This window comes from Lonchura striata, chromosome 1, assembly GCF_050655825.1.
Source record: "Lonchura striata isolate lonStrDom1 chromosome 1, ASM5065582v1, whole genome shotgun sequence".
In the NCBI taxonomy this organism is placed as follows: Eukaryota; Metazoa; Chordata; class Aves; order Passeriformes; family Estrildidae; genus Lonchura; species Lonchura striata.
In genome coordinates this window covers 29,350,277-29,375,968 of record NC_140703.1, presented here as the reverse complement: position 1 = coordinate 29,375,968, position 25,692 = coordinate 29,350,277, and the positions used below count along the sequence as shown (strand labels likewise).

Here is a 25,692-nt window from a genome sequence, read left to right as displayed (position 1 = left end):
ATGGTACTGGCATACTACAAAGCAATTAGGCTGTGGAATGTGAAGCTTCACAGAAACTAAATTAAGATCATCCTGTCTTTTATGCTTGTTGGATAAGAAAAACACCACCTTTGTGGTTTTCTTTTAGAACACTTCCCTATTTGAGCTTTGCTTTTCCTCTAACTTAGAGCCAAATGGTATTTGCAGTGCTCAAACTGAAATTAACTGAATGACATTTGTTGACTGCTGGTGCCCAGGCTGACAATAGCTCACAGCAAACAATGCCTGGATGTCCAGCTACAGCTTCCCTTTAAGGAAATTCACTTAAAACACATCTATCACACCATGAATTAACTATGAAACACGTACTTCTAAGAGTCAGCCAGGTTTCTCTTTCATGCCAGAGACACAGGGATTCATCTCACACAAAGGAGAGTTTTACAGAGCTTTGCATTGAAGGTAAAAGTATTAGCAATAAACAATGTCCCACCAAGACTTAGCCATGCAGTATTTTGGAATCTCGAAGTCAGACCAAATCTAAATACTGTCACAGGATATTGTCTCTAAAGATTAATGTCATTCTGTTGTTATTTTTACAGTCTTTCAGTCACTTAAAGACAAATCTTGGTTTTGACTGTATCTGTCAACAACATACTGACACTATAAAACAATGTCAATGCAGGAGCTGGAGGGAAGCCTTGATTTATTCAAAATGATGAAATCTTATTCAGAGTTAAAGAACAGTAAAGAATAAATGTAAAGATCAATTTTAAATAAAACCTGGCACCCCAGGAGAGTTAAAAAGTCAAATTTTTAAAGTCAAAAGCCTGTTAAGTGATGAGAAGCTGATGTGAAGAGCAGACAACTTTCTCTCCTCAACAATCCACTTTCCCTAAAACTTCCTTGCAGAAAAACTTGGTGATGCAACTTGCAGGGGCACAGTGACCTTCAGACATCAGTTGAAATAAAAAAGAGAAAAATGCTTTTAAATAAGCACATCTCACTCTGGACACCTCATCTGAGAGCTGATGGAAAGCACTTTCTCTGCATTGATAAGACAGCTGCAGATCTCCACAGATACTTCCAAAATAGGTTTAAAGTACAATTTCCTGAATAATGCACTCAAACAGCTTAAACAGAGACTTACAAGGGACCAATAAATAAAACCAACTCTGTGAGTTTTCAGCAACATTCAGAGATTGAATAATATTTCTTAGTGTCAATCACTAGAAAATATTCTTTTTCATCTAGTGGGAGTAGGACTTTTAACAGTTTCTTTTACTCTGCTGGAGATTTTGAGTGATGTTCAAATCTTCTGCATCCTCAGGTTACAGAGGGCATCTTGACTGTGGCACTGTTTTCTTCCAGGTGGGGATATATGGAAATACAAGCATTCTGAAAACACCAAGAAACCATTCTCTCCTGTTATCCTCCAAAAAGTGGATTAACACACTAAATTCTAAATCCTGCAGAAAACAATCTTTGGGTGAAAAAAAACAACTGACTAGTGCCATCTCTGAAGGGAAAAAAAAAAAAAAACAAAAGCAAGTGCATACCACTGCCAGATCTCACCAGGCCAAGCTAATGTCTTGTCCATGAAGAACCCAAGACTTTTAATCCCTAAACTGCAAATTTTTACCATCTTTCACCAGGCAAAAAAGACACTGATTCAGCTCACAAAATTCAAACCCAGGGGAGTTTACTACTGCATCCTTCAGCAATGACTTCACCTTCCCCTGAAGCAGTAAGTCAAACCTGAATTAATTACATGTGCCAAGAAATATGATAACACCTTTAACAAGGTTTTAATGGACGTGCATCTGTTTCATAATAATGTCTGAACTGACCTTAATAATTTATGAACATCAAGGAACATTTTCAGGGAAAAAAAAATGCAATGGCCAAGATACTCAGCTGTGCCAGTAAGCACCTACAGCATCAATAATAAGGCACACTGGACAGCATCATATTCAGAAACAGCCAAAAGAAGAATTTCCAAATTTAAACATGGACTTTATTAAAAGAGACAGTTGGTGGGGAATTGTTCTGGGTAATCACATTAATACAATTCAGTATTTTGTGTACAGGAGGAAAGCAGACCTGTCTGTGTTAACACAGTAGGACAGCAAACCTAAAAACACATCTGTTGGGTTCTTAAAATTGCTGTAATTGAAAGAATTAATATTGATGTGTCTATAAAAGGCAACACTGGAAAAAGAGTTACAGTTACACAACCCAATCAGATCTACTGAGTGAAGAAAATAAAGGTACTTTCTGCAAGATTTTACCTGAGGTTTAGTAAAATGTACGAGGCCTTCAGTATAATCAGAGAGGCCAGAAAGGATGTCGGGGGAGAAGAAGTGACTGCAAAAAAACCCTTTGGTATGATGGGATCAGAGACCACACAGAAGCCAGAAACTGAGCTGAGCACTTTCAGGACTTTTCTGATGCAACATGAAAACAACTGAACTCTTCTTCTCCACACATAATTTCAAGAGTTTCCAATTCAAATGAACAGGAATTGTGCTAATGAAGTTAGATCTGTTTTTCTTCATGCTTTTCCTGACTCAAACTGAGACAAAAAGCGCTAGCAGGGTGGTAACCATTGTGGTAGAAGCCACAACATAGATGAAAACAGTACTAGAAAATATGAAAATCTACATCAGCCAGTACATTAATATGAATTTTTATCCAATACTGCAAATGTAGATCATCCTGTTTCAATGTGTAACTTCTGAGACTTACATTCATTTTACCTAGAAAAATAAATGGCGTCACTATTCATATATTTGACAGGGGATCTTTAAAAGCAGGATCTTAAAAAAGGAAGCAGATTGCTCTTCAGACTCATATGGATATACAAAGGTTTTGTATCACCCCAGATCTCTTCTGGAGGAAAACTATGGGGTTGCAGGTCTGGCTGTGAACACAGGCTATCAGACACACTGTTAACACTTGCACAGGTGCTTCCTGTTTTTCCCCAAATTTATTTAATTAGCGTTCTTTTCCACTAAATCTTTGAAACCAGCTTTTGTTGATTTGCTTAGAAAATGCTTCTGCAAGCTTCTGACACACAATTTTTAAGAAAGGGGAAAAATATTACTTGCTTGCACCACTGACATAGTTTCTTCAGGTAAAATCAAAATCAGGTTGTAATAACAGAATCCCCTCTCCCGTGAATGTAGCAGGTACAACAATATTCTGCTCCTGCTGTCACTTGCAAACACCAGATCCCAGCTTGTAGTCTCACATTCTAACTTGATTTAAAATTCTGCTTTTCAGAAGATGATGCGGTTAAGCTAAGAGAAGAAATCCTGAATCTTCCTGAGAACAGGAAGGAAAGGCATACATTTCAGAACTACAGTGGGAAAATATGTCATCAAGACTTTCAATATCTGTACAACGTAACCTCAGACACTATTCATTCTTTCCAGAAAAGGGCACAGAATCTTCCACTTTGGAGTTTTGTTTTTACTTGCATTTCTCTGTAGTGAGTCTATAATTGCTTTTATCCCACATCAATTTCAAAATAAAGCCTTCTGACATTTTATCAAGAGCTTACTGAGTTTGATTCCCTGGAGAGTTCACAAATGCTGCTGCTCAGCCTTCCTCCCGCACAACATCAGGATGAGAAATAAGTGTATTTTCATTGCAAGACCTGCCTTGAAGTATGAGGGCAGAAAAGAACAATCTTCGTCCACTGAAATCCCATCGTCTTGTTGGCTTTCCATAAACTGAAACCAGGAAGCCTCAGGTATCAAAGGGGTTTATTCACTCAGCATGAGAAGTTGTGCTGCAGCTGAACACAGAAAGGCTGAGGGGCTTGGCTGAAATGAGGGCTTTTTCCCCTAATTTCACAAGTGAAAACACATGGAACCAGATGTAGTAAGGCCACAATGTTTAACCACACCAGGCAGAAACTGAACAATGCAGGCTCAGGATGTAATTCTCAATCACCTTTATAATCTTAACCCAGCATAAACAATTGCAAGGTGTCAGGAAATTAAAGGACCACCTGTGTGGTCCTTTAATGGATGAAATTTCCTGTTGCAGCTAAAGTCAAATTTCAACTTCCCTCCCCTAAGGAAGTCTTTCTTTTCCTTCCTTGCCTTTAGCCACAAGCCCCACCTTTCTGTCCTAATTCTGGCAATTCACTAATCCTGTAGCAACAAGAATCAATTGATAAAAAGTGAAAAACTGACATATCAAAATAAAAAGTGGGACATTTCAGAGAGAGCAAAGGGGAAAAGTTCAAGAATTTAATCATTTATGTTACCAGACTAGAGCCAACACAAAACAAAGAAAAGAATGCATAGCTAAGGATGTAGATAAGTGGGGAGCTTTCCCCACAGAGGCAAAACTGACCTAACTGTAATGTGAGGCCATTAGAAAATTTTAATTATGGATACCAGAACCTCTTACAATTTACACTCTGATCTGAACCTACCAGGAGAATATGTGTTATTTCAGAGACGTGTAAGCATCAGCCCTCACACAATGTAGTTGTAAGGTTTAGGGGGTTTCTTTAAAGGGAAGAAAGTAAGATCATTTCTCTCACATATCAAGCCTGGGAAGTCATGATTACGCCAAGGCAAAGAGAGCTTAACCCAGCATTCCTTTCTACGTTTCTGACAGAAAAAAAACCACAATAATTGCTTTTTCACATTATGGATTCAATAAGACCTGTAATGCCACACTTTTCATCATGATAGATGATGTGAGCAATATTGCCTTTTGGAAATTCCAGAAAGACAACGAAAAATTATGGAATCATTGGGTTAAGTACAGTTTTAGTTAGGTGAGTATATACTCTGGATAAAAGCAATAAAGAAACAAAGAAACTAAGTAACAAGACACTAGATTAGCTTTAATTAACATAGTTTCTTGTTCAGAAGAATCCCATAAAGCATCCTGTGAGAAAGTGAGCTGTATGTGACAGGAAGTGGAAGGCAGGAATGCAATTCCCATCAAGCCTCACTCTGGCCTGAAAACATGTTCTCCTTCCCAGGCATATGGCTCTGCCCTCACAACACCACCTTGTGCACCAAACTGATTGCTTAAAGGTAGGAAAATACTTTTTTCCCCCCTCCTTTTTGCTATGTTTTCCAAGTTAAGTGAGCTGGTGGTGAACTCTGATGAGCAAGAGAACCAGCACGTCCAGAGAGGATGCCACTGCAAAACTCCACCTTTTGTGGATGAAAAATATTAAGCTATCTAGAGTTCAAGAAAATGCACCTTAGCTGTGCACGGCTAAACACCCTTTTCAGAATAATCATTCTGCTTTTTCATTGGGAGCTGCTTGGAATGGCACAAGCCTAATAGCTGGAGCCATTGAACAGCAGCTCGGTGCCACTATGAGATGTGATGTTGGCCTGCTACTCGGGGAACCAGCACGCTGCTGACACCAGAAGAAATATAATACACCAAAAAAAAAAAAAAAAAAAAATCAAAAACAAAGCAGGAACGAGCTCACTTTGCCAGGCAGCTACTCCTGAGATGCCCGTCAGCCCGCATGCCCCTCCGAAGCACACACGGCAGAGCTCCGGGCGTACAGCAGCACAGCGAGCTGCAACGCCAGCCTGAGGGGAGAATCCCTCCCCGTCTGCACCGCTTCCCACTCCCTACCCGCTTCCATGTGCTCAGCTTTAAACACCGAACTGTGTGGGATTCTGTAGGGCAGGAGGAGGTCAGCAGAACCTCCTTTTTAAAAAGGGAAAAAAAAATATATAGAAAACAAAGGAGCCTCAACAAACACCGCAGGAGGAACGGCAAACGGTGGGGAGGAGCCAAGGCGAGGAAGGGGCCCGGACGGGCACACCGTGCGCGGAGCAGGGGCCGCGGGCCGCAGGCAGCACCCCGCTCCCGGGGCCGGCACTGACCTGGCGCCGCTTCCAGCTCTCCCCGGCTCCGGGCGGCGCCGCCCGCCTCACCGCCACGCGCGCCGCCGCCCTCAGCGCCACCGCCAGCGGCGCGTGCGCCGCGCCGCCCCTCCCCGCCCGCGCCTGCCAAGCGAGCCAATCGCCTGCCCGCACAGAACCGCGCCTTCCCGCCCTCACCGGGGATCAACCAATCAGAAGTGACAACCGCGCCGGCCGCTCGAGCAGGCAGCCAATAGGTTGGGAGGAGCGGGAAGAACACGCGCCGCGATTGGCGGGCGCCCCCGTGGCCGGGCGTTGTTGCTAAGCAGGGTAAAGATGGCGGCTCTGGACAGGGTCAAGGTGCTGGTGCTGGGCGATTCCGGTGAGTCCGTGTCTCCAGGCCGGGTGGCCTGCGGCCGCTCCTCGGCCATCTGCTCCTCGCTTCCCTCCCCGTCACCCGCTGAGGAGCCGGGACCGCCGGGACTCAGTGCTGCTCCGGGCCTCGCCACCTGTAACCTTGGCACCGCCTCCCAGGAGTTGTTCTCTTCTGTGCACTTGCAGGTGTCGGGAAATCGTCGCTCGTCCATCTCTTGTGCCACAACCAGGTGTTGGGAAATCCGTCCTGGACAGTGGGCTGCTCCGTGGATGTGCGAGTAGGTGACGTGCACGGCCTCTTGGTGGCCCTGAGCCTGACGTGTAAAGGAAGGGCCTTGACTTTTTATTTTAATTACTTACCTCCCCAGAAAGAGGTGTACTTTGATCATGTGTTTTGCTGAAGGCTTAATCTTCTGATGCAAGTAGCGTCAAATGTGAGCCAAGCACTTGTGTAAGCGAGTTTTGACCTTCCAAGGTTGTCACAATCAGACAAGACATTTGACACTCTTTGCTCTGCTCCCTGCTGCAGTGCCCACTGGTGTGTTACAAGTCACAGGGTGGCCAGTTCCTTGAGAAACAGGCAAGGAACGGCCAAGTTGTCAGCCAAACACAGTGGGAGAAAACACTTTGCTTGTTTAGGTTGTGGGAGCACAGGAAAGCTCTAGGTCATGCTCATGTGTTAGAAAAACAAATTAAAATTTAGGGCCTGGCATGCTTCAGTGCTCTTAGGGCTGGGTGAGGAAATTGACAAAAGAAATTTACTGTTGAGACCTGGACACCAGGAATGCAGAATTTATAAACCACAAAGACAAGTTACAGAAAGCAGAGCTGAGGAAGAAACTAACAGACAATTAATAAGACTGTCCCTATCTGGGAAAAAGATAATAAAAAAGGCTGAAAAAGTAGGCTAGTTATCATGAGAAGTGAGAAATCAATAACCAATAGAAGATCAAATACTAATTAATGAAGAGAACTGCATTACTTGTAAGCCAGTGAGCACTAATTCCTTTGTTTGCCAAAATGTATTAAGAATTTTAATTTTTGGTGACTGATGTACACATTTGGTGAAGTGCTACTCATGTACCTCAGTGCTGAATAAAATAGTGTTGATTTTCTAAACTAACTGGGTTAGAGAGTTTATTTCCTGGATTTTAGTGACAGTTGTGACCATGGAGTTGCTTCTCCTCCTGACTACTTGCTGCAGGACCTGCTGTGGGAAGAATGAGGATGTCCATCCAGCAGTTATTTGGCCCAGCCTACAGCCCTCACGGGACATTGATAAATGCTCTTCTCCTTCATCACTCTTTGCTGCATTCTCCTTGAAATGCATTGCCCTAGGTTAGGAATGTATTTCCAAAATCTGAGGAGAGGAACGTGGCAGTCCTTTTTGACTCTGGAGCAAAACGACTCAGCAGATCTGGGGGCAGAAGTTGTTGATTAATTCAGTTGAGATGCCAGAGTTTGGGTAGGAAAAAGATGTGTTCAGTTGGCATCCAGGTCTGTCACCTGTGTTTATATTCTTGCAGTGCTGCCCTGTGGGTTTTAACAACTAAGAAGTCATGACCTTAATTTTTCCATTTGCTTTAGCAAAACACCGTGTCCAAGCACATCATGAGATGTTGGGTTTGTTAATACTGAGATGCAAAGGGTGCTCCCCATTTACTCACCAGGCTCCCTCTCACATGAGATGGTGATCTCCATCTCTGTGGTGCCCAATGGCTGCTGCTTGGCTCATTCCATCTCTCTTCCACTCAAGAGGTTTGAAATAGTGTGTCAGCATGAGAATTTCCAAATTTCTATCCAAGTGCAATAATCCTTCCAGCTGGAAGTGTAAGTGCCATGTGGATTAACTCCTGTGACATGGTGCTGTGGTTATGTATAATGTGAATTTTTCATCAGATCCATGACTACAAAGAAGGAACCCCAGAAGAGAAGACCTATTACATTGAGCTGTGGGATGTTGGAGGTTCTGTGGGCAGTGCCACCAGTGTGAAGAGCACAAGAGCTGTGTTCTATAATTTGTTGAATGGTAAGTGTGCTTGGTGTAAATATGGTTTTTAATTCTGTTTCTGTTAGGAACTGTCCCTTGGTTCTGGGGCAGAGTTTCAGGCAGCCTGCCTGGAGGCTACATTGTTCTCCTTTCTGATTTATACAGGAACAAACCTGATACCATTCATAGGCAGAATTTTATGGATTCAGTTGTGAATGGCAGATACTTCAGGCAAACCTGGGCAGATGAGCTCTATCAGCCTCCCCCTTCAGTCTTATGCAGCTGGCACAGCAGGGAGGCTTTGAAGGTGCAGTGGTTACCTCCATCTTTCCGGGTCTCCTATACTGCAGAAATATTATTTATATTTTATAAAGATTTTTTCATGATTTATATTTTCTTATCTGTTTGGTTGTAAAACTTACAGCAGAAAAATTACTGTTCCAATTTTTATGACTTCAATAGTTACATCCTACCCTGGCAGATTTGAGCTGTGTCCCATAAAATTGCCATATGCTGATTACCATCTTGCCTCTGCTCATTTAGCTTACCAGCTTATTTTTAAGAGTTAAACCTTGCCACTTACTGCATATGTAAAAAGTAGTATTTTGTGCCTTCTGTTGAGATATTGTCTTAAATGCCTAGTAGTTAATTTGTGTCTCTAACAAGAGCAAGTAAGAGATTATAAACATAACAGTGCAGTATTTCAATTGTTACTTTTTGTCATCCCAGGACAGTTCACTAAAAATAGATGTGTATCAGACTAACACCAGCTTATGAAAATCTGGCTCAAATATTGTGTTTGATTCTCTTTGCTTATTCCCACTCATTTGAAGATTTTTCAATAACATGTTAAGCCACACAATAAACATTTTTGGGCTATGATTAACTAGTTATTTCTTCCTCCTTTCTCAGGGGAAAACTATTAGTTACCTCTTGCTTATACTGTTAACCAGATCTCTGTGTATAAGACTTGAGTTGAGCTATGCCCTCAAAGCAAGCCTCTTTAGGATATGAAAAAAAAATTGATTTCTTTTTGATCCCAAATCTACAGTGTGCCAGGAAGTGTGGGTCAGACTTGGAAATACCTTAGAACAGCCCATTAAAAAATGAAATCTTGGACTCATGCATCTGAATTATAATTGATGACATTAAAATAGAGTTATTTATCTCCACTGCCCAAAAGATACTAATTAGACAGCTTGCATATGAAGAGTTGACTTTGGTAGTTAACCTTGGGTCTTGTTTCTTTCATTAGATTAATTTCTCCATTAGAGCTTGTCTCACAAATTGCCTCTGCTTGGCCTGATTTAAGAAGAGAAGATGAATACATTCCTTCTGCTTGACTGCTTGTGCTTTCTGGGCTTGCAGTGGTCTGAAAGCCAGTCAGTGTTTGGTTGTGGCAGCAGCTGTGCAGGCTGCCGGGTTGTTGACAGGGCTGGTACACTTTGGTTTTGGATTATCCACAGATCTTCTTCTTTGCTGAATCTCCAGCTGGTGTGGGGACTGTGATATCTGTGGACAGTGACTGGGCAGTAAGGCTTTGGCTTGCAGACCTTGTTGTGGGAGGAGCATTTCCCTGAGTAGTCATTGGTCCTGCCAGCTCTTTTTGGATGTTGACAGTCTTTTTCTGCTGGTGCAACTAACTGGGCAGGTTTTAGGTGAAGCAGATAAGGAAACTGACCAATCAGACATAACTGAGGGAGAGTGTGTGGAGGTGGGAAGTGTTTCTCACAGGTTGTGCAGCAGTGCCTCTGGATCTGTTGCTGTAGGCCAAGTTATGTTGTGTCAGGCATTTTCTCTCTATGCTGGGGGTGGACATGCAGCAGAGTTGCTTTTTTATACTGTTACTGAGATAAATGCTTGAAAATAGGGCTATAGCTGTGATATGCTGGGAACTCTCGTGGGAGAGCCTGTGCACAGTCATGTGGGATAGTGGAAAATATTTGTGGAAATGCAGTTTGTTCATGGCGTGTACAGTGGGTGGCACCTCTGGAAGTTACGGTGAAAGATAAATTACTGAGTTTTTTCCACCTGTGGGCTGTGAAGTGTTTTGAGAATGAATCCTGATGCAGATAAGGGATATAATTGCATTTTATCCTTGAATTGATGATAGTTTGAAGTCTGGAGGAAGTGGGAACATTCCACATATTGCAGAAGGTGTGAATAAATAGAATAAATTTGCTAGCAGGAGTTGGTAATTGAGTTAGGAACTGTGGTTATCAGAAGTGGGTGTCTGTTAATAGCACAGCTAGGAAGCTTGACTCTGTCTCAGGATTTACATTTTGAAGGCTCATAGTAATGAAAAATGCTAGAAACTTAAGATTAAGTGCAGTAAGTCTTATTAATTCATGCTTTTACCAGCCATTTAGTGGAGTATGAAATTTTGCCAGTGTCTGTTTCCCCTTTGGATACCTCCCCAAATATATTTGCATTAAGTCTGGAAAATGTAGGAAGGCAGTAGTTCTCTCTGAACTCTTTTGAAACAAAGAAAAAGCCTTCAGACTTTATAGATGGTGTGATAAAAAATAATTATGTTTACCAGAAAAAGGCTAAAATTTTCTACTGCAGTAATATAGAATTTCAGTATCATGAGAAGTAGACAGACTCAGTGAATGCCTGCGAGCCTTTTGCAGATTAAAGCCTGAGATGGCTGTTTGTTTCCTGCTTTTCCTGATTTTTCTCTTAGCTCTTAGCCAGTTCTTGATAAGCAGCTTTAAAAAACCTGTTGCATCCTGATATTTTCAGCCTTACTTATTCACTGTAACTGAGCTGGTTTCTCGTGCACACATATTACCTTCATTCTCAGATATCTGGAAACCTGCGGGTGTCATTTTGGTAAGATAAGGAGGAGAATATCTTTAAATGGCATCTTGCTGTCTTGTCTTTCACTCTAGGGATAATTTTAGTGCATGACTTGACCAACAAGAAATCATCCCAGAATTTGTATCGCTGGTCTTTGGAAGCACTCAACAGGGATGTTGCTCCAACAGGAGTTCTCGTGACAAATGGGTGAGTGAAAAACATGCAGAGCTCAGACATGGTAGTTCCAAGCAGTTGTAGAAGCTTTTGTTCATTTCTAAGGCTACTTGGTCTCCACTGGAAAGTAGATGTGGTTAGACTCAGAAGAAAGAAAGAAAGAAAGAAAGAAAGAAAGAGAAATGGGGAGTATCAAAAAAAGGTGACTGTTGATTGTTCTTGTTATTTTATACTGCCAGGCAGTATTGGGCGATTCTGACAGCAGATTCCCAAACTGGGTGGCAGAGACCTTGCTTTAAGGGAAAAGATGCTTATACATCCTTTATTTGTCTGAGGCCTCTGTGAGTGAGTCCAGTCCCAGTTACAAGATTTCTCTGTCTGCACTGAGAGATGCCATTGTACAGGAAATGTCATGGGATAATGTGGGCATTATAATATTATAATATAACATTATATTATAATGTGGGATAGTCTGGGCAAAGAGGCATTCCCACCATGCACCAACACTGAGGAAGTTCACTTCATACACTTTTGGTTTGGGTGGTGGGGGAATTATTTTAGGAGCATGGCTAAAAGAACTTAGAAAACTCTGCTTAAACAACATGTTCATAATTAGCTCTCCAACACTTGTCAAGGATTTCCTCCTGCACTTCTGTGCTCCTGTCATCCATCTAGTCAAGGAGGTTTTAAAATCATTGCTAAGTCTCACACATGAGCAGGAAGGAAATAATGAGTAGCTTTTTGTGGGAAGAATATCAATTGTTTGTCTGTTCTGGTACACAGGTGTTTCTGTAGAAGGGTAGGAGATGGGAAGGAGGATTTACATTGTATAAAGTGCAAAATTTTCCAGTGTCTCCACAGATGGGTTCTTCACAATTGTTGTAATTTTCAGAAATTTAACTTCTGTCAAGGACAGATGTTCAGCCACTAGCAGTTCCTTGCTCAAGTTGTTGCTGTTGGTTGTAAAATTACTTGCTAGAAAGCTTTGTTCAGGTAAAAATTACAGACAAGTGATTATCCTAGCTAAGGAGAGTGATTGAAGCTTGGATTACTATTTAGTGACTTAGATGCAGAAGCCCTTCCTTAATTTTAAGATATTGTATCATTATTGGACACAAATTACACAAACTCTTGGTACGTTCAAAGGCCAAAAAAGAGAGTATTTTATTCAAGTATCAGGTATTTATAGAATTGTAGAGGTGACTGTGGATTGGAGGATGGAATTACCAGCTCTCCAACCACACTGGTCAAACCAACAGTCAATCAATTCTCTCTTCTTACAAAGAAGAATGCAAAACAATCATTATTTACATGAACAGTGTGAGAACTCTAGGAGAAATATGTAAACAGATCAGCAGGTTGAAGAAGTTTTATGGGAACTTTAGAACTTTCAAAATAACTATAAAAGAAAACTTTAACATTTTCAAAAATCAGAGCAACAATATAGCACATTTTAACTTAGATAAATGGACTGTTAATAAATAAATTACTGATTTTTGAGAGGTACAGGGGAGGTGATGTTATATTTGTGCCCACTTATGTGGCCATTGCCTAATTCAGGATTGTCTTTCTTTCCCTCATCAGTGACTATGACCGTGAACAGTTTGGTGATAACCAGATCCCACTGCTGGTAATAGGAACTAAACTGGACCAGATCCCAGAAACTAAGAGGAATGAAGTTTTGACCAGAACAGCATTCTTGGCTGAGGATTTCAATGCTGAAGAGATAAATTTGGTTAGTATCCTTGTCATCTTTGTTGTTTTTCTTTTGTATGGGAGTGAGTCCAATTTTTAGTAAATAAAGATGTAACAAAAATTTGGCTTTTGGACATTTTTCCAGTAGTGCCAGTCATTCACTTTTCTGTTGGCTCTGCCCCTTGCTTGATGAGACACATATCTTTGTTTCACTATAGGGAGATGTAAGGGGTATTAGATAAGGTCACTTAAACTTAGAATTGTTGGCTGGGAGTTAGATTTTCTTTTTCTTGTTCATATTTTTGATATAGACTGTCTGAATGAAACATGAAGATGACTTTATATAGATCTGTGGGTATAAAAATATACATGTGCTGTATAAATGCTTGTATATACACTCCCAATCTCAGGTGTAGCCTGTACAAATCACTGCCTGACTATATAGCTGGTGGTGGAAGGAAGATGTAGAGCATATGGGGGCTTGCTTGGAATTTTGCAGCTGATTCAAAGAGCAGTTGGTCTTTTCTCTGAAGTGACTGTGGATCAGAAATCAGCAGGTCCATTGTTTTCCCTTGCTGATGGTGTGTGTCAGGGGAAAGGGTATGTTCCATTTCCTTGTGTTTGGCTTCCTTGCACTGATTTCCTTGTGCTTGGTTTGTTGTTGTCTTTTGGGTGTTCTAGGACTGCACAAATCCTCGTTACCTGGCTGCAGGTTCATCCAATGCTGTCAAACTAAGCAGGTTTTTTGATAAGGTAAGTCAATGAAATGATGTTTTATTGTTCTGTGCATCAGATGTTGGGATTTGAGCTTGAACAGCAGTGTAACAGTTTTCATATTCCACTCTCTGAGTTGGTTAAAGACAGGTGTGGAGAGGCCAAAGATAGATCTGCTTTTGGAACCCTACAGAAGATAGCTGATCTCCTTGAAGATTTAGTTCCTGATCTGCATAGAGTAGTGAAAAAGAACTCACAAATGTGCAAAGACACTCTGCTTATGCTTTTGAAGTTGTCTGGCAGGCCAGAGGGGTTGCAGCAGTCTGAGCTAGTAATGTGAGGAGATACAAGACTGGTTAGCTCTGTTGATCCTAGTTAAAGCAACCTTTAGGAATTAAGAAATTAGTTAAGAATATTATTCTCCCTTCCTGAAAAAGATACCATTAAGGTCCACTGTGCAAATGAGAAAAGGAATGCTCTGTTTTAAGCATCCTCTGAGCAAAGATAGCATAGTGGGGCTACTGTGCAGTAGTAGGAACCAATATCCCTGCAAAGGGAATGGAAGTAATTGAGTCTGAAGCAGGAGACACACAAACCATCACCTCCATTACCCAGGAGGACTGTGTTGAAGTTGAGGATGATTAGACAGCTTAGACAGCTTGTCCAGGAATGGCTGTAGGTGGCAACTGCTGTGTGTGCTAGGGCACTGCATAAAAGCAGTAGGCCTGGAGTAGAGATGTGGGGTCAGACCTTGTCCCAGTTAGCCATGAGTGTCAGTGCTCATGTGTGGAGTGTTGATTGCAATCTGAGGTTATGCATGTGCTGTGCAAGCTAAGATCATTCTCTGTTGTTTCCAGGTCATAGAGAAGAGATACTTCTTAAGAGATGGCAATCAGGTTTGTCACTTTTCCTCCTCTTTTGTTTCATTTCTCCCTGTGTAATGTGAACTGCTGACATAGTCCTCTTTAAAACACAAGCTTCAAGCAACCTAAATGACAATCTGTGCTGGTAATTTAATTCTTGTATCTGTGGGAGCACAGTTGTTAAGAATGAATGACTTTTGTAAGCTGAAGTATTTGCCTGTAAAGTGATTGGCAGTAAAATACTTAAGTAAGCTAACATAGTAGAAGTTAGAAGAATGAGGTAAAATGGCCAAATATGATTTCTTGCAGCTCTGTCAACTTCAAGCTGCTTGGTTGCAGATTAAGGCCATAGATGTTATCCTGAAGGGCAATAAAAGGGTTTTTTGGACAGATGGAATGAGATTTTAAGTTTAATACAAGTAGTTTCCAGAGACTCAGTGGAGCCACAAGGAAAATGGCAGTATGATATCAGCTTGTAATTCATTCCTAAAGGGCTGAATTAAGTGTTTTCAGACAGCTGGGGAAGTACTAGCAAAATGACTTCTGGTTTGAGCAGGCCACTTCAGCTTTTGTGCTCCCCACCTTCTCATGTGCAGTCTGCCATGCTGGGAGTAGTGAAGTTGCATTTACCATATGTAAAGTGTTGCAAATTAAAACCACAAAAAGCATCTCTGAAGTACAGTCACACCTGTTCATTTTTAGAGGTAGCTGTGCTGAAAGCCCCTTGAGGAGAGTCGGGGGAAAATAGTCACAGATTACAAAATATTTCCTTTCTTTGAGCACTTTTGTCGTGCATTTTGAAAATAAAAATTTTTTTTGCCTCTTTCAGTTCTGCATGATGCCATTTTTTTGCCCCCTCTCCCCCTTGCCTCCCCACATTCTAGTGAAAGGAAGTTTCTCTTTCATGGGAATAATATCTTAATGCAGAAATTTGCTTGTGTGCTGGTTGTCTTTGATGCATGATGTAAGATTTTTATTTTTATCATTTGATCCTATTTAGTGACTAGCCAGGGATTAACTATACATTCCTTTTGGCTGTGTGCCAAAGATTGCAGCCTGCTGATGATTATCTACTTCCCTGACAGGAGCTCAAAAGCTGAAAACAAATCTTAGACAGCAGTCATGCTTAAAGGGGCAAAATCCAAGTTGGAAATGGAGACTTTAATACAACCTCTTAATGTTATCATTTGAAGTTATCTACTTAATGTAGCTCTTACTAATATGTTTGTGGGTTTTCTTTGATAGGTTGCTATTATTATTCATGTTTTGAGGTCATGTTTTGAGGTATTTCTGTTATAAACTTCAGGATGAAAGGAATTTTAAGTTTCAAATTGTTCATAGCTATTACTTAAATCAGATACATAATAAATAATTGATGTAAAAAATGCTAAAGCGGATAACTTTTTACCTATGGTGTTCAGGTACTTTTTAGTTATATTATGATTGCATTTTTCCTCTTTGAATTTCCAAAGCAGTTTTCAAGAGATGAACCTTGATACAAAATCTGCCCAATTTAATCCTTAGAGATGATTGCTTTTCAGAGATGAATAAACCAGTACTTTAGTGAATACCTTGTGTATTTGAGTTTTGGGCCTGAAAACACCAAGTAAATTTAATCTGTGGAGTTTTTAGTGGGCTTTTATTTTGGGACAGCTCTTCAGCTCTCTGCTTACTAGTGAAGTGTGTAACCTGAGCAGTCTGCTGTGAATTGTAGATTATGCATTTGTCCTGTACCATCCATATATGCCCATGTTCTTCTGGCATGATTTCTAGGGCTTGGTTGACTCCCTCCATTTTAATAGACTGTATGGCTATGATATAGACTTTCCTATGAATGTGTGGAATTGTTTTGGGAGGGTGTGTCTACAGGGTCTGCTGTAGACACACACACAGGGTCTGTCTTTTCTGCTTGTGTGTAGTCAGTAAGGTAAAAGTTACTCTGGTCTGTAATCAAATAGTTTTATTATGCCAGTAGGGTAGATATGCAGTATTAGAAAGCAACACATCACTTTCTTTTGGGGATTCACAGGTGCATTGGATTGAAAATCTGCCTGAAGTGCTGTTAAGGCCAGAGAAGCTTCTGATGGTTTCAAGTCGATTTTCTTTGTAAACATCCATTGTCACTGTGTAAGCAGTGTCTGCAGATGGGCTGCAAAAGCAGGAGTGCTAATCCTTTGTATTGTTGCAGCCAGTTCTATCCTAATGTTTTTCTTTAAGCTTGCAGCCATTGATAAAACTGTACTTTCAACAGCCACTGAAGTGCTGCTGCCCATGTTTGAAGGCTTAAAGCCTCAACAGCTCTTTGATAGGACTTGGTTTATATTGTTTTATAGTTTTAAAAATGAATAGAGGATAAATCCTTCTATGCACTTGAATCTGCTTTGAAATCTGTCATTAGCTGTGTTAGGATTGAGGTTTTCAATTTCCCTTGCCAAAAAGTCTTAAGGATCCCCACAGAACAGATGAGCCATAGTGGAGTTAGGCATTGTTTAATTAGTAGTGCTCTTCTAGCAGAAGTACTGTGGCCCTGATTCTGGAGATGGTGTGGAAGATGTTGCACTTGGCTTGGTAACAGTGTGGGCTAGAGGGAGCTCCTGCTGATTCTGACATGAAAACTTGTCTTCCCTGCCTCTAGATTCCTGGCTTCTCTGAAAGGAAGAGGTTTGGAGGAGGAACACTGAAGAGCCTTCATTATGACTGAGCACTGAAGAAGTGGAAGATGACTTCTCCGAGTTCCTAATGACATTCCCATTTTGACTGGATGCTCGAAGACAGTAATGCTTCTGTCAAGCAGAGTAAAATTATATTACAGCTGGCTAGCCTGCTGAAGCTTCTGTTGTTGGAAAAGACTTGGGAAAGGTTTTCCAAAAACATAATTGGGAGCCTAGAGTTTTGCTTAGGATTTGCAGACTATCTGGATCTATGGAATATCAGGGGAAAGTGTGCAATAAGTTGAATACTTCTCACTGCTGTGGGAAACTTCATCATACACAGCACATATACGTGACATCCTTGTCTCCATTTGGAAAACTTATGGACAGTCTTTGCAATGATTTGCATTCATTTTACCTCTAAAGGAAAGATGACATTGAGTGGGCTTCTCATGTACACTAAAGTGACCAAAACAAGTGAACAAAACATAACAATGGGTAAGGAGTGGTCTGGAAAATAATGGAATGCCTTCATTAGATGAATGGATTGTTGTTTCGCCTAGAGCACGCTGTTCATTCCTATTCAAAAGGGATAAAAACAATAGGCAAGATATGAAAAAAGATTTGAAGCCTTAAAAAGCAAACCATTAATAGCAAACAACTGGTGTTAGTTCTGCTGCTTAAATTAAAATTGTTTACTTTGGAGAGGGCAAAGTAAATCAGGTTCTCCTGTTTATCTTTTCATAATTGATTGTGGTCTTGTTTTTATATTAAAAATTAAAAAGCAATTAATTGAAAACTGATGGAAAAAGTATGTTTTTATACAGTACTTATTTGGATCAAATGTGACATCGTCCTACTGAGCCTGAGGACTTAGTGGTTTCAGAAAACATGGAATGTAAGTAAATCCTCTGAATTAGAATGGGTGGAAATTTAGAAAGTATATAAAGATGGGTAAAATGTAGGAACTGAGCATGATTAGGAAGGGAGTTCTGTGAAATAGATGTTTCCTTTACATAGTTCGCATTAAGGATGAAGGAAACTTGGTCTGGTCTGATATCCTGTACAGGATCTTGTTTTCTTAAATAGCCCAAGCTTTGCATGGTTTCTCCCCTTGCTAGAATTCCATGGAGTGGTAAAAGCTTTATTTATGGCAGGTCCTTCTTTCCACACATTCCTCACAGTCACCTCTAATGGTTAAGCCTCTGGCAGGGAGCAGAGTTCTGCAGTCTCTGGTTTACCTCTGCCTGCAGCTCTTCTGGCAGCTGCTTGGCAATAAATGGAAACCTGCCTCCTGCCACTAATCAGGCACAAAAGTGACAGCTGAGGGCACCAATCAAAGTTATTAAAAAGACGGATGCTTTGCTTTTCCTTAGGCCATTTCCAGAAAGGTCTGGGAGCAGTTGTAAACGGTGAGTGCAGTTAAGTTTTCAGGTGCTTGTGTGAAATAGTTAGTTTACAGTTAGTTTACAACCAGAAGAAACAAGATACAAAATATTCATAATAAAGAACACGTCTGAGCTGTACAGCTAGTGACAGCACTAGTGTCTGTCTCTTGATCCTTTGACAATGAAAGCTGGAATTGTTTTCTCAAGGTCAGGTGCAGTCTTAGGGTAACCAGATCTGGGCTCCCTCAGGTTTCTAAGGAACTGCAGACCAAGCAAGCTGTAGTGCTATTTCCTCCTTCACCCTGTGGCATCTTTAGAGTGGCCAAACCCCTGGCTGCAGCTCACCTGTCTGCATGATATAAAGTAGACCTCTAATCCAGAATCAATATCTTGTTTGTTTAGATCTCAGCAGGTAACCACAATGAGGTATATTTTTTTTCTTCTTAGGACAAGGTAATGTGTAATAGAGTTGTGTATGTAGATGATGTTACATTTATTTTTGCAGGAAATTCTAGCTTCTTGTCAGAACCAGGAGTATGTGAGCAGCTGGAGTTAGTTATGTTGCTTTTCCACCTTACCTGTTTCAGCTGTCCAAAATGGTTCATTTGCAAGCTTAGGGATGTGACACTAGACAACTTTTCTATGTCACACTTGTTTTATGTGTTTTACCTTCCTTTTCTCTACACACATACACCTCTTCCATGCCCTGTGACCTTCCTGTCTGTCTTGCCTCTGTCTGCCTATACCTCATTCCCTGTTCCTCCAGCTCCCTTTCTCACAAATACTATCCCTCTTTCTCTCCCCATTTGCCCCGTTTGTCTGACCCCTCTGTATCACAAGAAGTCACAGAGACTCCTCTTTGCGCTTCCTGCTTAGCTGTCTGGTTTCCCCTTTTTTCCCATTTTCCTCTCTGTTTCTCTGTGCCATGCTTTGTCTCTCTTGCTGTAGCACTGAAATTTTGTTTCTCTGTTTTCTTTCATCTCTGGTCCTGTCTGTCTCTGGTTTGTACTACATGCACACACATTTCACATCAAAACATTGTTACCCAGTCCCTTTAAATTGAAGCTACTCAATATCTCTGTTATTTCCTAGGCAGAAATAAGTGCCCAGATGCTGTGTTCCAGAGGTGTCAGTGAAGGTGGCTCATGCAGGTACATGTGAAACATGCTGGACCTCTCATGCACATGGAGGTGAAATGCAAAACAAATAAACCATGAGCCTCCCCTGTTCCCAAGGGGCTTGATCTATGACCACTTTGATGACTGGGCGGATAATCAGAATGAATATGAGTATGTTCTTATCATGGAAAATTTAGCAAGGATGCCACTGACTTTTTAAGCATGTGAAACCTATCCAGTAATGGGATTTTGGGTGCAACCTTAATACAAATTTTCATTATTGATTATATTTGCAGGGGCAGCTGCAATATGCTTCATTTGTCACAAATGAGAGATGAACTGCTGTGTCGTAGCCTGCAGTTGGTATCAGTCAGCTGTGGTGAAGTTGGGTTTGGGTTCTCATTTCTCAGTGGATAACAAGGTGACAGTTTTCACTGATTGAAAACCTGCTTCTGCTTTTCAGCAAAGGGAGCTTAATCCTTCTATTTCTTTTGTTAGTCAGTTCCCTCTTGTTAGAAGTCATGTTTCTTTCTCACTATCCTTATGAGGATGCTGGTTACTTTGATTCCTTTGTAGGGCTGAGCAAGTGTGTGGCTTAGTGCACTAGTTTGCTTCGACAGAAAGCCATTATCATTATTGATGAACCTGTCACTGGCTGGCAAGCTACCAGGAAGTGTGCAGAGGTAAAGCTTTCCTTAGGGTATGCTTTGCTGCAGCACTCTGTTTTAGTCCTCAGACACACAAGGATTTTAGGGAAAAAAAAATCACATAGTTTTCAGGTGGAAGAGGGGAAGAAAAATAAAAGCAGTTCCAATCTTTAATTTCAAGTAGCAAGGGCAAAGTTCTCCCATCTAGTGAGGGCCTGTGAGGGCCAAAAGTCTTATTATTTATTATCCACTTGTGCTACTGTTTTTATTCTGGCATCTGATCAGGAAGTGTGCAAAATATATTTCTTTATGGTACATGAGGACGCAAAGGAGAAATTAAGAAGAGTCTCTCTCACTACCAGTGGCCATGTGAGCAGCATAAGGGATTTCCAGTTGTGCAGGCAAAGCTGCAACAAACAGCAGTAGTCAGGACCTGATTCTAAATTGATCTTGAAATAAGATGTAGCTCCCTTAACAGAGTGATGATGCCTGAAACAGTAATTGGGGGGGGGGAAAAAGCAGATTTGCCAATGTTTAGGGTTTTTCAGAGTAGCATTAGTTGGGAAAGGCATGCTTTAGCACAGCTTTGAGGACAAGTCCCCAGCATACTTGTAAGGAAGATGCTTTCGATTTTCAGAGCTCTCTGTGGCAGCAAAGAGACTGTGAAATCCAACTTTGGCAGTTCAGCTAACACCTGCTGCAAATACCATTAAATACAGAAATGTGTTTTCTTTTTCCTACTTTGGCATTGTGTCACCGAGGTAGAGCTTGTTGTGTCCCTTGGCCTTACCAGTGCACAGAAATGCTGGTTCCATACCTACTGGAATTGCACAGGGAAGTTTATTCTTAGCATACCACCATGGACTTCCCTTAAAAAGATGTTGAACACAAGACAAGCTTATAAGTAAAAAGACATGCTCTTTCTTGACTAGATCAAAATGAAGTCTGGACTGTGTGAGCAAAACAACTTAAAATTCAGTCATATTTTTGAATAGGAGGAGCATGAAGTAAAATAGTACGTGATTAACCCATGCACATCTATGTTCCCTTTGACCTGAAAGTTAATGTTTATACAGTGGAAATTCACTGCTGGCTTTGGGTTAAAGATTGTTTAAAGGACAAGGATGCCCAGTAGCTGTGAAGGCTACAACTATGGTCAGAGCTTCTATCTTTCTGTCTGATACTATCCGCTTTTCCTGAGGCTTTTTCTGCTGTGGGTTTGATGGATTGTCCTACCCTTGCTGAATAAAAAAATCACATCACAAATTCAGTGGCTGTCCAAAATTAGCACCAGAATGAGGAAGGACAGAACAAAGCAATGTGACTAAATTTCTGCTGTCTTCTAAGAGTGGTGGTTCTAGCTTGCAGGCAGAAACATCACAGCAACATGAGCAGGTGGCTTCTCCAGCTTCTATTCATGCAGCATCTGCTTTTTGGCAACAAGGAGTGTGTGCTTTCTGATACAGACAACTTTTATGATCTTTCCTGCACAAATAAATGATAATAATTAACCTGTCTGGCATCTCCTGCTGAACAGTCCCAGAAAAATGACAAGGACATATTTCATAAGATCCACTCTACAGGAAAGTACATGTTATTAAAAAGAGCCTTTTTTAACACAATGCTGTTGGCAGTGATTAAAAAAAAGTATAAACATTATTGCTTTATTTTGCTGTATGTGATGAAAGGTTCAAAAAAGAGATTAATTCCCCTGGTACTAAGTAGTAACTCTCAGATAAACAAAGACAGCTGCTCTAAGGGCTCCTGTCCCATTTAGCAGTGTGTAAAGGGTTAAGAAGCAAAGAACAGATGCAAGCTGGGGAAGTTGGGATCACAGGGACAGGAGTGAATGAGGATATTTATTAATACTTACATCACAGATGCTTTTTAGCTGATGAAGATAGGAGGAGAAGTTGGTCCTTTTGGAAGCAGGGTGTATCACTGTGAAAAGCAACAGGTTGTTGCAACAGGAGGGGCACAAATACATCAGAAAGGATCTGCCTCAGTCACCCATGACGTCTGTTGCTCACAGGAGAGATCTTGGGACCTCACAATGCCTTGCTGCAGGAAGCAGTGGCGAGCTGTGTTCCAATAATAGTTCACACTATGCCCCTACTACCTGAATCAGCAGGAAACAAAATGCCTTTTAATGCATATGCTGTGAATTCAAATTTTTTTGTCATCTTTTTCTGTTGAATCAAATGCAAGCTGCTTCAACTTCTCATTGAAAAAAAATATTTTCCATTCTCCTCATCTTTCATTCATCACCAGAATGTTGAACACTAGCTGCTAAATTTTCAAGCAAGCCCTTTGGTATTTCCATGCTGCCTCTCTGAAGTAGATGAGCTCTTTGAACACCTTTTCAGATGCCTCTGAGAACAGTTTACAGGTTAGAAGCTGCTGGTATGCAAGTACCATTCAGTTGTACATGCATCATGTACCAAATACAGTGGTATTGATGTCTTTTGCTTTTTGACATATTTCTTTTGGGTTTTGTTATGTCTTTCAGCTGGCATCTCCTTGGAGTAAAAGTATGCACTGGATGATGTCATGAACCCAGAAAGGTAGCTGAGAAAACACTGAATGCTTTAGTGTTTATTCTTCCAGGCTTAATTCATTGTGTTTATGCCCTATTTTTATTGTCCTGGTTTAGGGCAGATTTGGGAGGAAGTCACCCTAGGACATTTATGCAATAACAATTCATTGTGTTTCTGTGTTTCATATTTACATGACAATGAATACAGTTGCTAAAATATTAATGAAGTACATCTATACTTCATGTTAGATAAGATTTATAGTCAAGATTTATACTACAACTAAGAAAAGGAGTTGTTTAGGCTAAATATCTCATCCAATCCCCTGCTTAAGCAGGGTCAGCTGGAGCAGGTTGCCCAGGACCATATCCAGATGGGTTTTGAATGTCTTCACTAGTGGAGAATGCACAACCTCTCTGTACAATCTATTCCAGTGTTTGACCACCACTTAATATTCACATTTATGTGCAAGAAGGGAAGTCCACAGAGCTACAGATCAGTCAGCCTCACCACCATCCCTCAGAAGGGATGCTTCAAGGCAACTAATCCTGGAAAACATTTTCACACACATGAAGGGCATGAAGATGATTTGGAGGGATCAGCCTGGATTTATGATTTCCCTCTTGAATTACCATTCAGGAGGGCTAGGACAGAAAGACAATGTGTTTTAGGATTTTTTTCCGTATTTCATATAATTTGGGGATTAATAAATAAAGAGACATTTCAACAGAATCTTACTAAATAACATTTTCTGTGGAATGGAATGGCAGGGTTAGGCAGCCTAATCAGCTTTAAAATACTACTTGGCCATCAAGTGAGTAAAGTGACAACACCTTGTCTGTTTTTAGGAAACAAAAACAACCAGGAAATAGGCCTACAGATAATTAAAAAGCAACACCTTTATTTTTATCTGTCCCATGAGAAGAAAACAAGAGGATGGAGCCTGTAAGGAGATGTGAGCAAGGTGAAATGTAGGCTCTCAAAGGGAAATGTAAGCTAAAATGTGATGTTCTCTCTCCTGCTGTGTGTTTCAGTAAAAGGATCTTGGAAGCCCATGAAACTCTGCAACTGCAGTTTGCTAAACTGTAGTCAAATGTGTAATTCTTCACTGTCAGAAAATAAGCGAGGTGAACTTTTTACTCTTAAATCTTGTCCAGTAGAAAAGGAGTCTCAAGGGTAGGTGACAAGTGCCAGGTACTTCATTTCTTTGGGAATGATGAATCACTGCTCAGGGTGAGCTAACATATTCACAATCTCTGCCTTGTCCTGGAGAATTCCTCCCTGCTGGAGCATTTTTTTTATGGCAAAGCTAGGAGAGACCAGGGTATGGAGAGAGCTTTCCTGGTGTACAGAAACAGAGACCTGAAGAAGACGTATAACTTAGAATCTGTATTCTTCTAGAGTCAAGGAAACTTCTACATCCAGAACCGCTCTCTCTTCATACAGCCCATCTTCTCCCTCAGGGGCAGCCAGCCTATTTTACCAGCTCATAAAAGTGGCAGCTCTCAATGGCTCAAATGTATTAATCAGAATGGTGTGAGGAGCTACCAGTTTTCAGAGAAGCAAAGGTGATTTAAGACCTGCCCCTCTTGCAGCCCAAGCTCAGTGACTGCTGTGGGGGTCTCTAGGCACTGGTAACTGCTTTGAGGAGGAAAGGCTTCCAGAATGCTCTAGGAGAGGAATAGACATTAATTCAGGATCGCATTCAAATTTCATGGGTGCCTCCTAGAAATTTCCTCCTGGCAGGGCATATAAGCAGAGCAGGTAATGGAAATGGAAAAAATGCTGCTTTTTCTTTTCTTCTTTTTTAAAAGGGGGTTGAGAATTCAAAGTAAAAAAAAAAAAAATCAAATAAAATCAATTGTGTTTTTTTCCCCTGCAACTTCTGGAGTGCAGAACTGCATTCATTAGTATGCTGTAGCTAAATGCTTGCTGCCACTTTTTCTTCCCCAGCAACAGCTTTCTTGAAGAATATTAATATTTCAGAATTTGTAAGTTCCCCTTACTAGCTCTAATCACAGGAATACAAAATCCTCCCCTGCTTTTCGCCCCAAAATGCTGTGTAATGTTGCCACACAGTGTTTCACAAATATCACTGCCTTCACCACCATGAAGATGTGATCTCTTCTATCTCCGATGTAACATGACACAGAAGAATTAATGAACAAGTATTTGTTACACATTTAGAGGGTTGTGTCTGAAAATTGCCAGAGATACAAATTACAAAATATACTTATAAAACAGTTGCAAAGTGGCTTTTCTTGGTTCTAAACACCTTGTTCTTTTCCCTTCTCCATGTGTGGGACCTGTAACCTCTTTTTTTTAACATCTAAGGGGGAACGAGGGTGATGAGGAAACCCAGTCCCCCTCACCCCCTGTTTATTCAGATCAGTCCTTGGGTTGGTTCTGTAGAGAAGGGCGTTTGGTTAAACACAGACTGGGCTGAGCAAACAGGTTGAAAATTCCCTTGGACTTTCTGACTCCCAGCACTGTCAGCCTGCCTCCAGCCCAGCTCAGTTGATCAGTGAGCAGCCTTTGCTTGCCAGGTTGCTTTGGCCAGATACCTGCTTGGGGTTTGTGTCTGCTCCAAGAGGAGGATAACCAGGAGGAGGATGACGGGCCTGCAGGTAAGAGGTTGGGTGCCTGGAATACACCAATGCTGGCTGTAACACCCTTTCTCTGCTTACACTAATTTTCTGGGGCTCTGTTTCATTTTATTGTGCCCCTCTTTTGTGTGCCAAGGTGTGTTTTTAAGCCTTTGTTTGGATGAAGTATATTGCTGTGTTTCATCTATAAATAAGCATTTCTCTCCCTCTTCACCTCCTTTGGAAATCATCTGTGGTCAGGACCTCTTCATGGTGGGAGTTGTCCTTTTCCCACACTCAGCATGCACCCCTCCTCCCA

The 25,692-nt window shown here is 41.0% G+C and overlaps 3 protein-coding genes across 4 annotated transcripts in view; 2 read left to right on the top strand and 1 right to left on the bottom strand.

Annotated features, from left to right (window-relative positions):
* GTF2E1 (general transcription factor IIE subunit 1) overlaps positions 1-6,729 on the bottom strand; it is a 49,274-nt gene extending 42,545 nt beyond the window's left edge. The window contains exon 1 of one of the 2 annotated variants that reach the window (XM_085572303.1): positions 6,573-6,729. The gene's annotated coding sequence lies outside the window, so the exon portion shown is untranslated. Of the gene's footprint in view, positions 1-5,858; positions 5,935-6,572 lie in introns of those variants that run through there. The other variant, XM_021548974.4, reaches the window with a different exon arrangement.
* On the top strand, positions 6,152-17,900 carry RABL3 (RAB, member of RAS oncogene family like 3). The gene is made up of 8 exons (XM_021548808.3): positions 6,152-6,219; positions 6,399-6,490; positions 8,112-8,241; positions 11,097-11,211; positions 12,763-12,913; positions 13,555-13,626; positions 14,445-14,483; positions 17,086-17,900. Exons 1-8 carry the CDS (start codon positions 6,174-6,176, stop codon positions 17,149-17,151), a joined length of 711 nt encoding a protein of 236 aa, XP_021404483.1. The 5' UTR covers positions 6,152-6,173; the 3' UTR covers positions 17,152-17,900.
* Positions 17,901-18,050: 150 nt separating this feature from the next.
* HGD (homogentisate 1,2-dioxygenase) overlaps positions 18,051-25,692 on the top strand; it is a 30,479-nt gene continuing 22,837 nt past the window's right edge. The window contains exon 1 of the mRNA XM_021549007.3: positions 18,051-25,415. Within this exon, the coding sequence (XP_021404682.3) occupies positions 25,401-25,415 (15 nt within the window). The 5' untranslated portion in view covers positions 18,051-25,400. The remainder of the gene's footprint in view (positions 25,416-25,692) is intronic.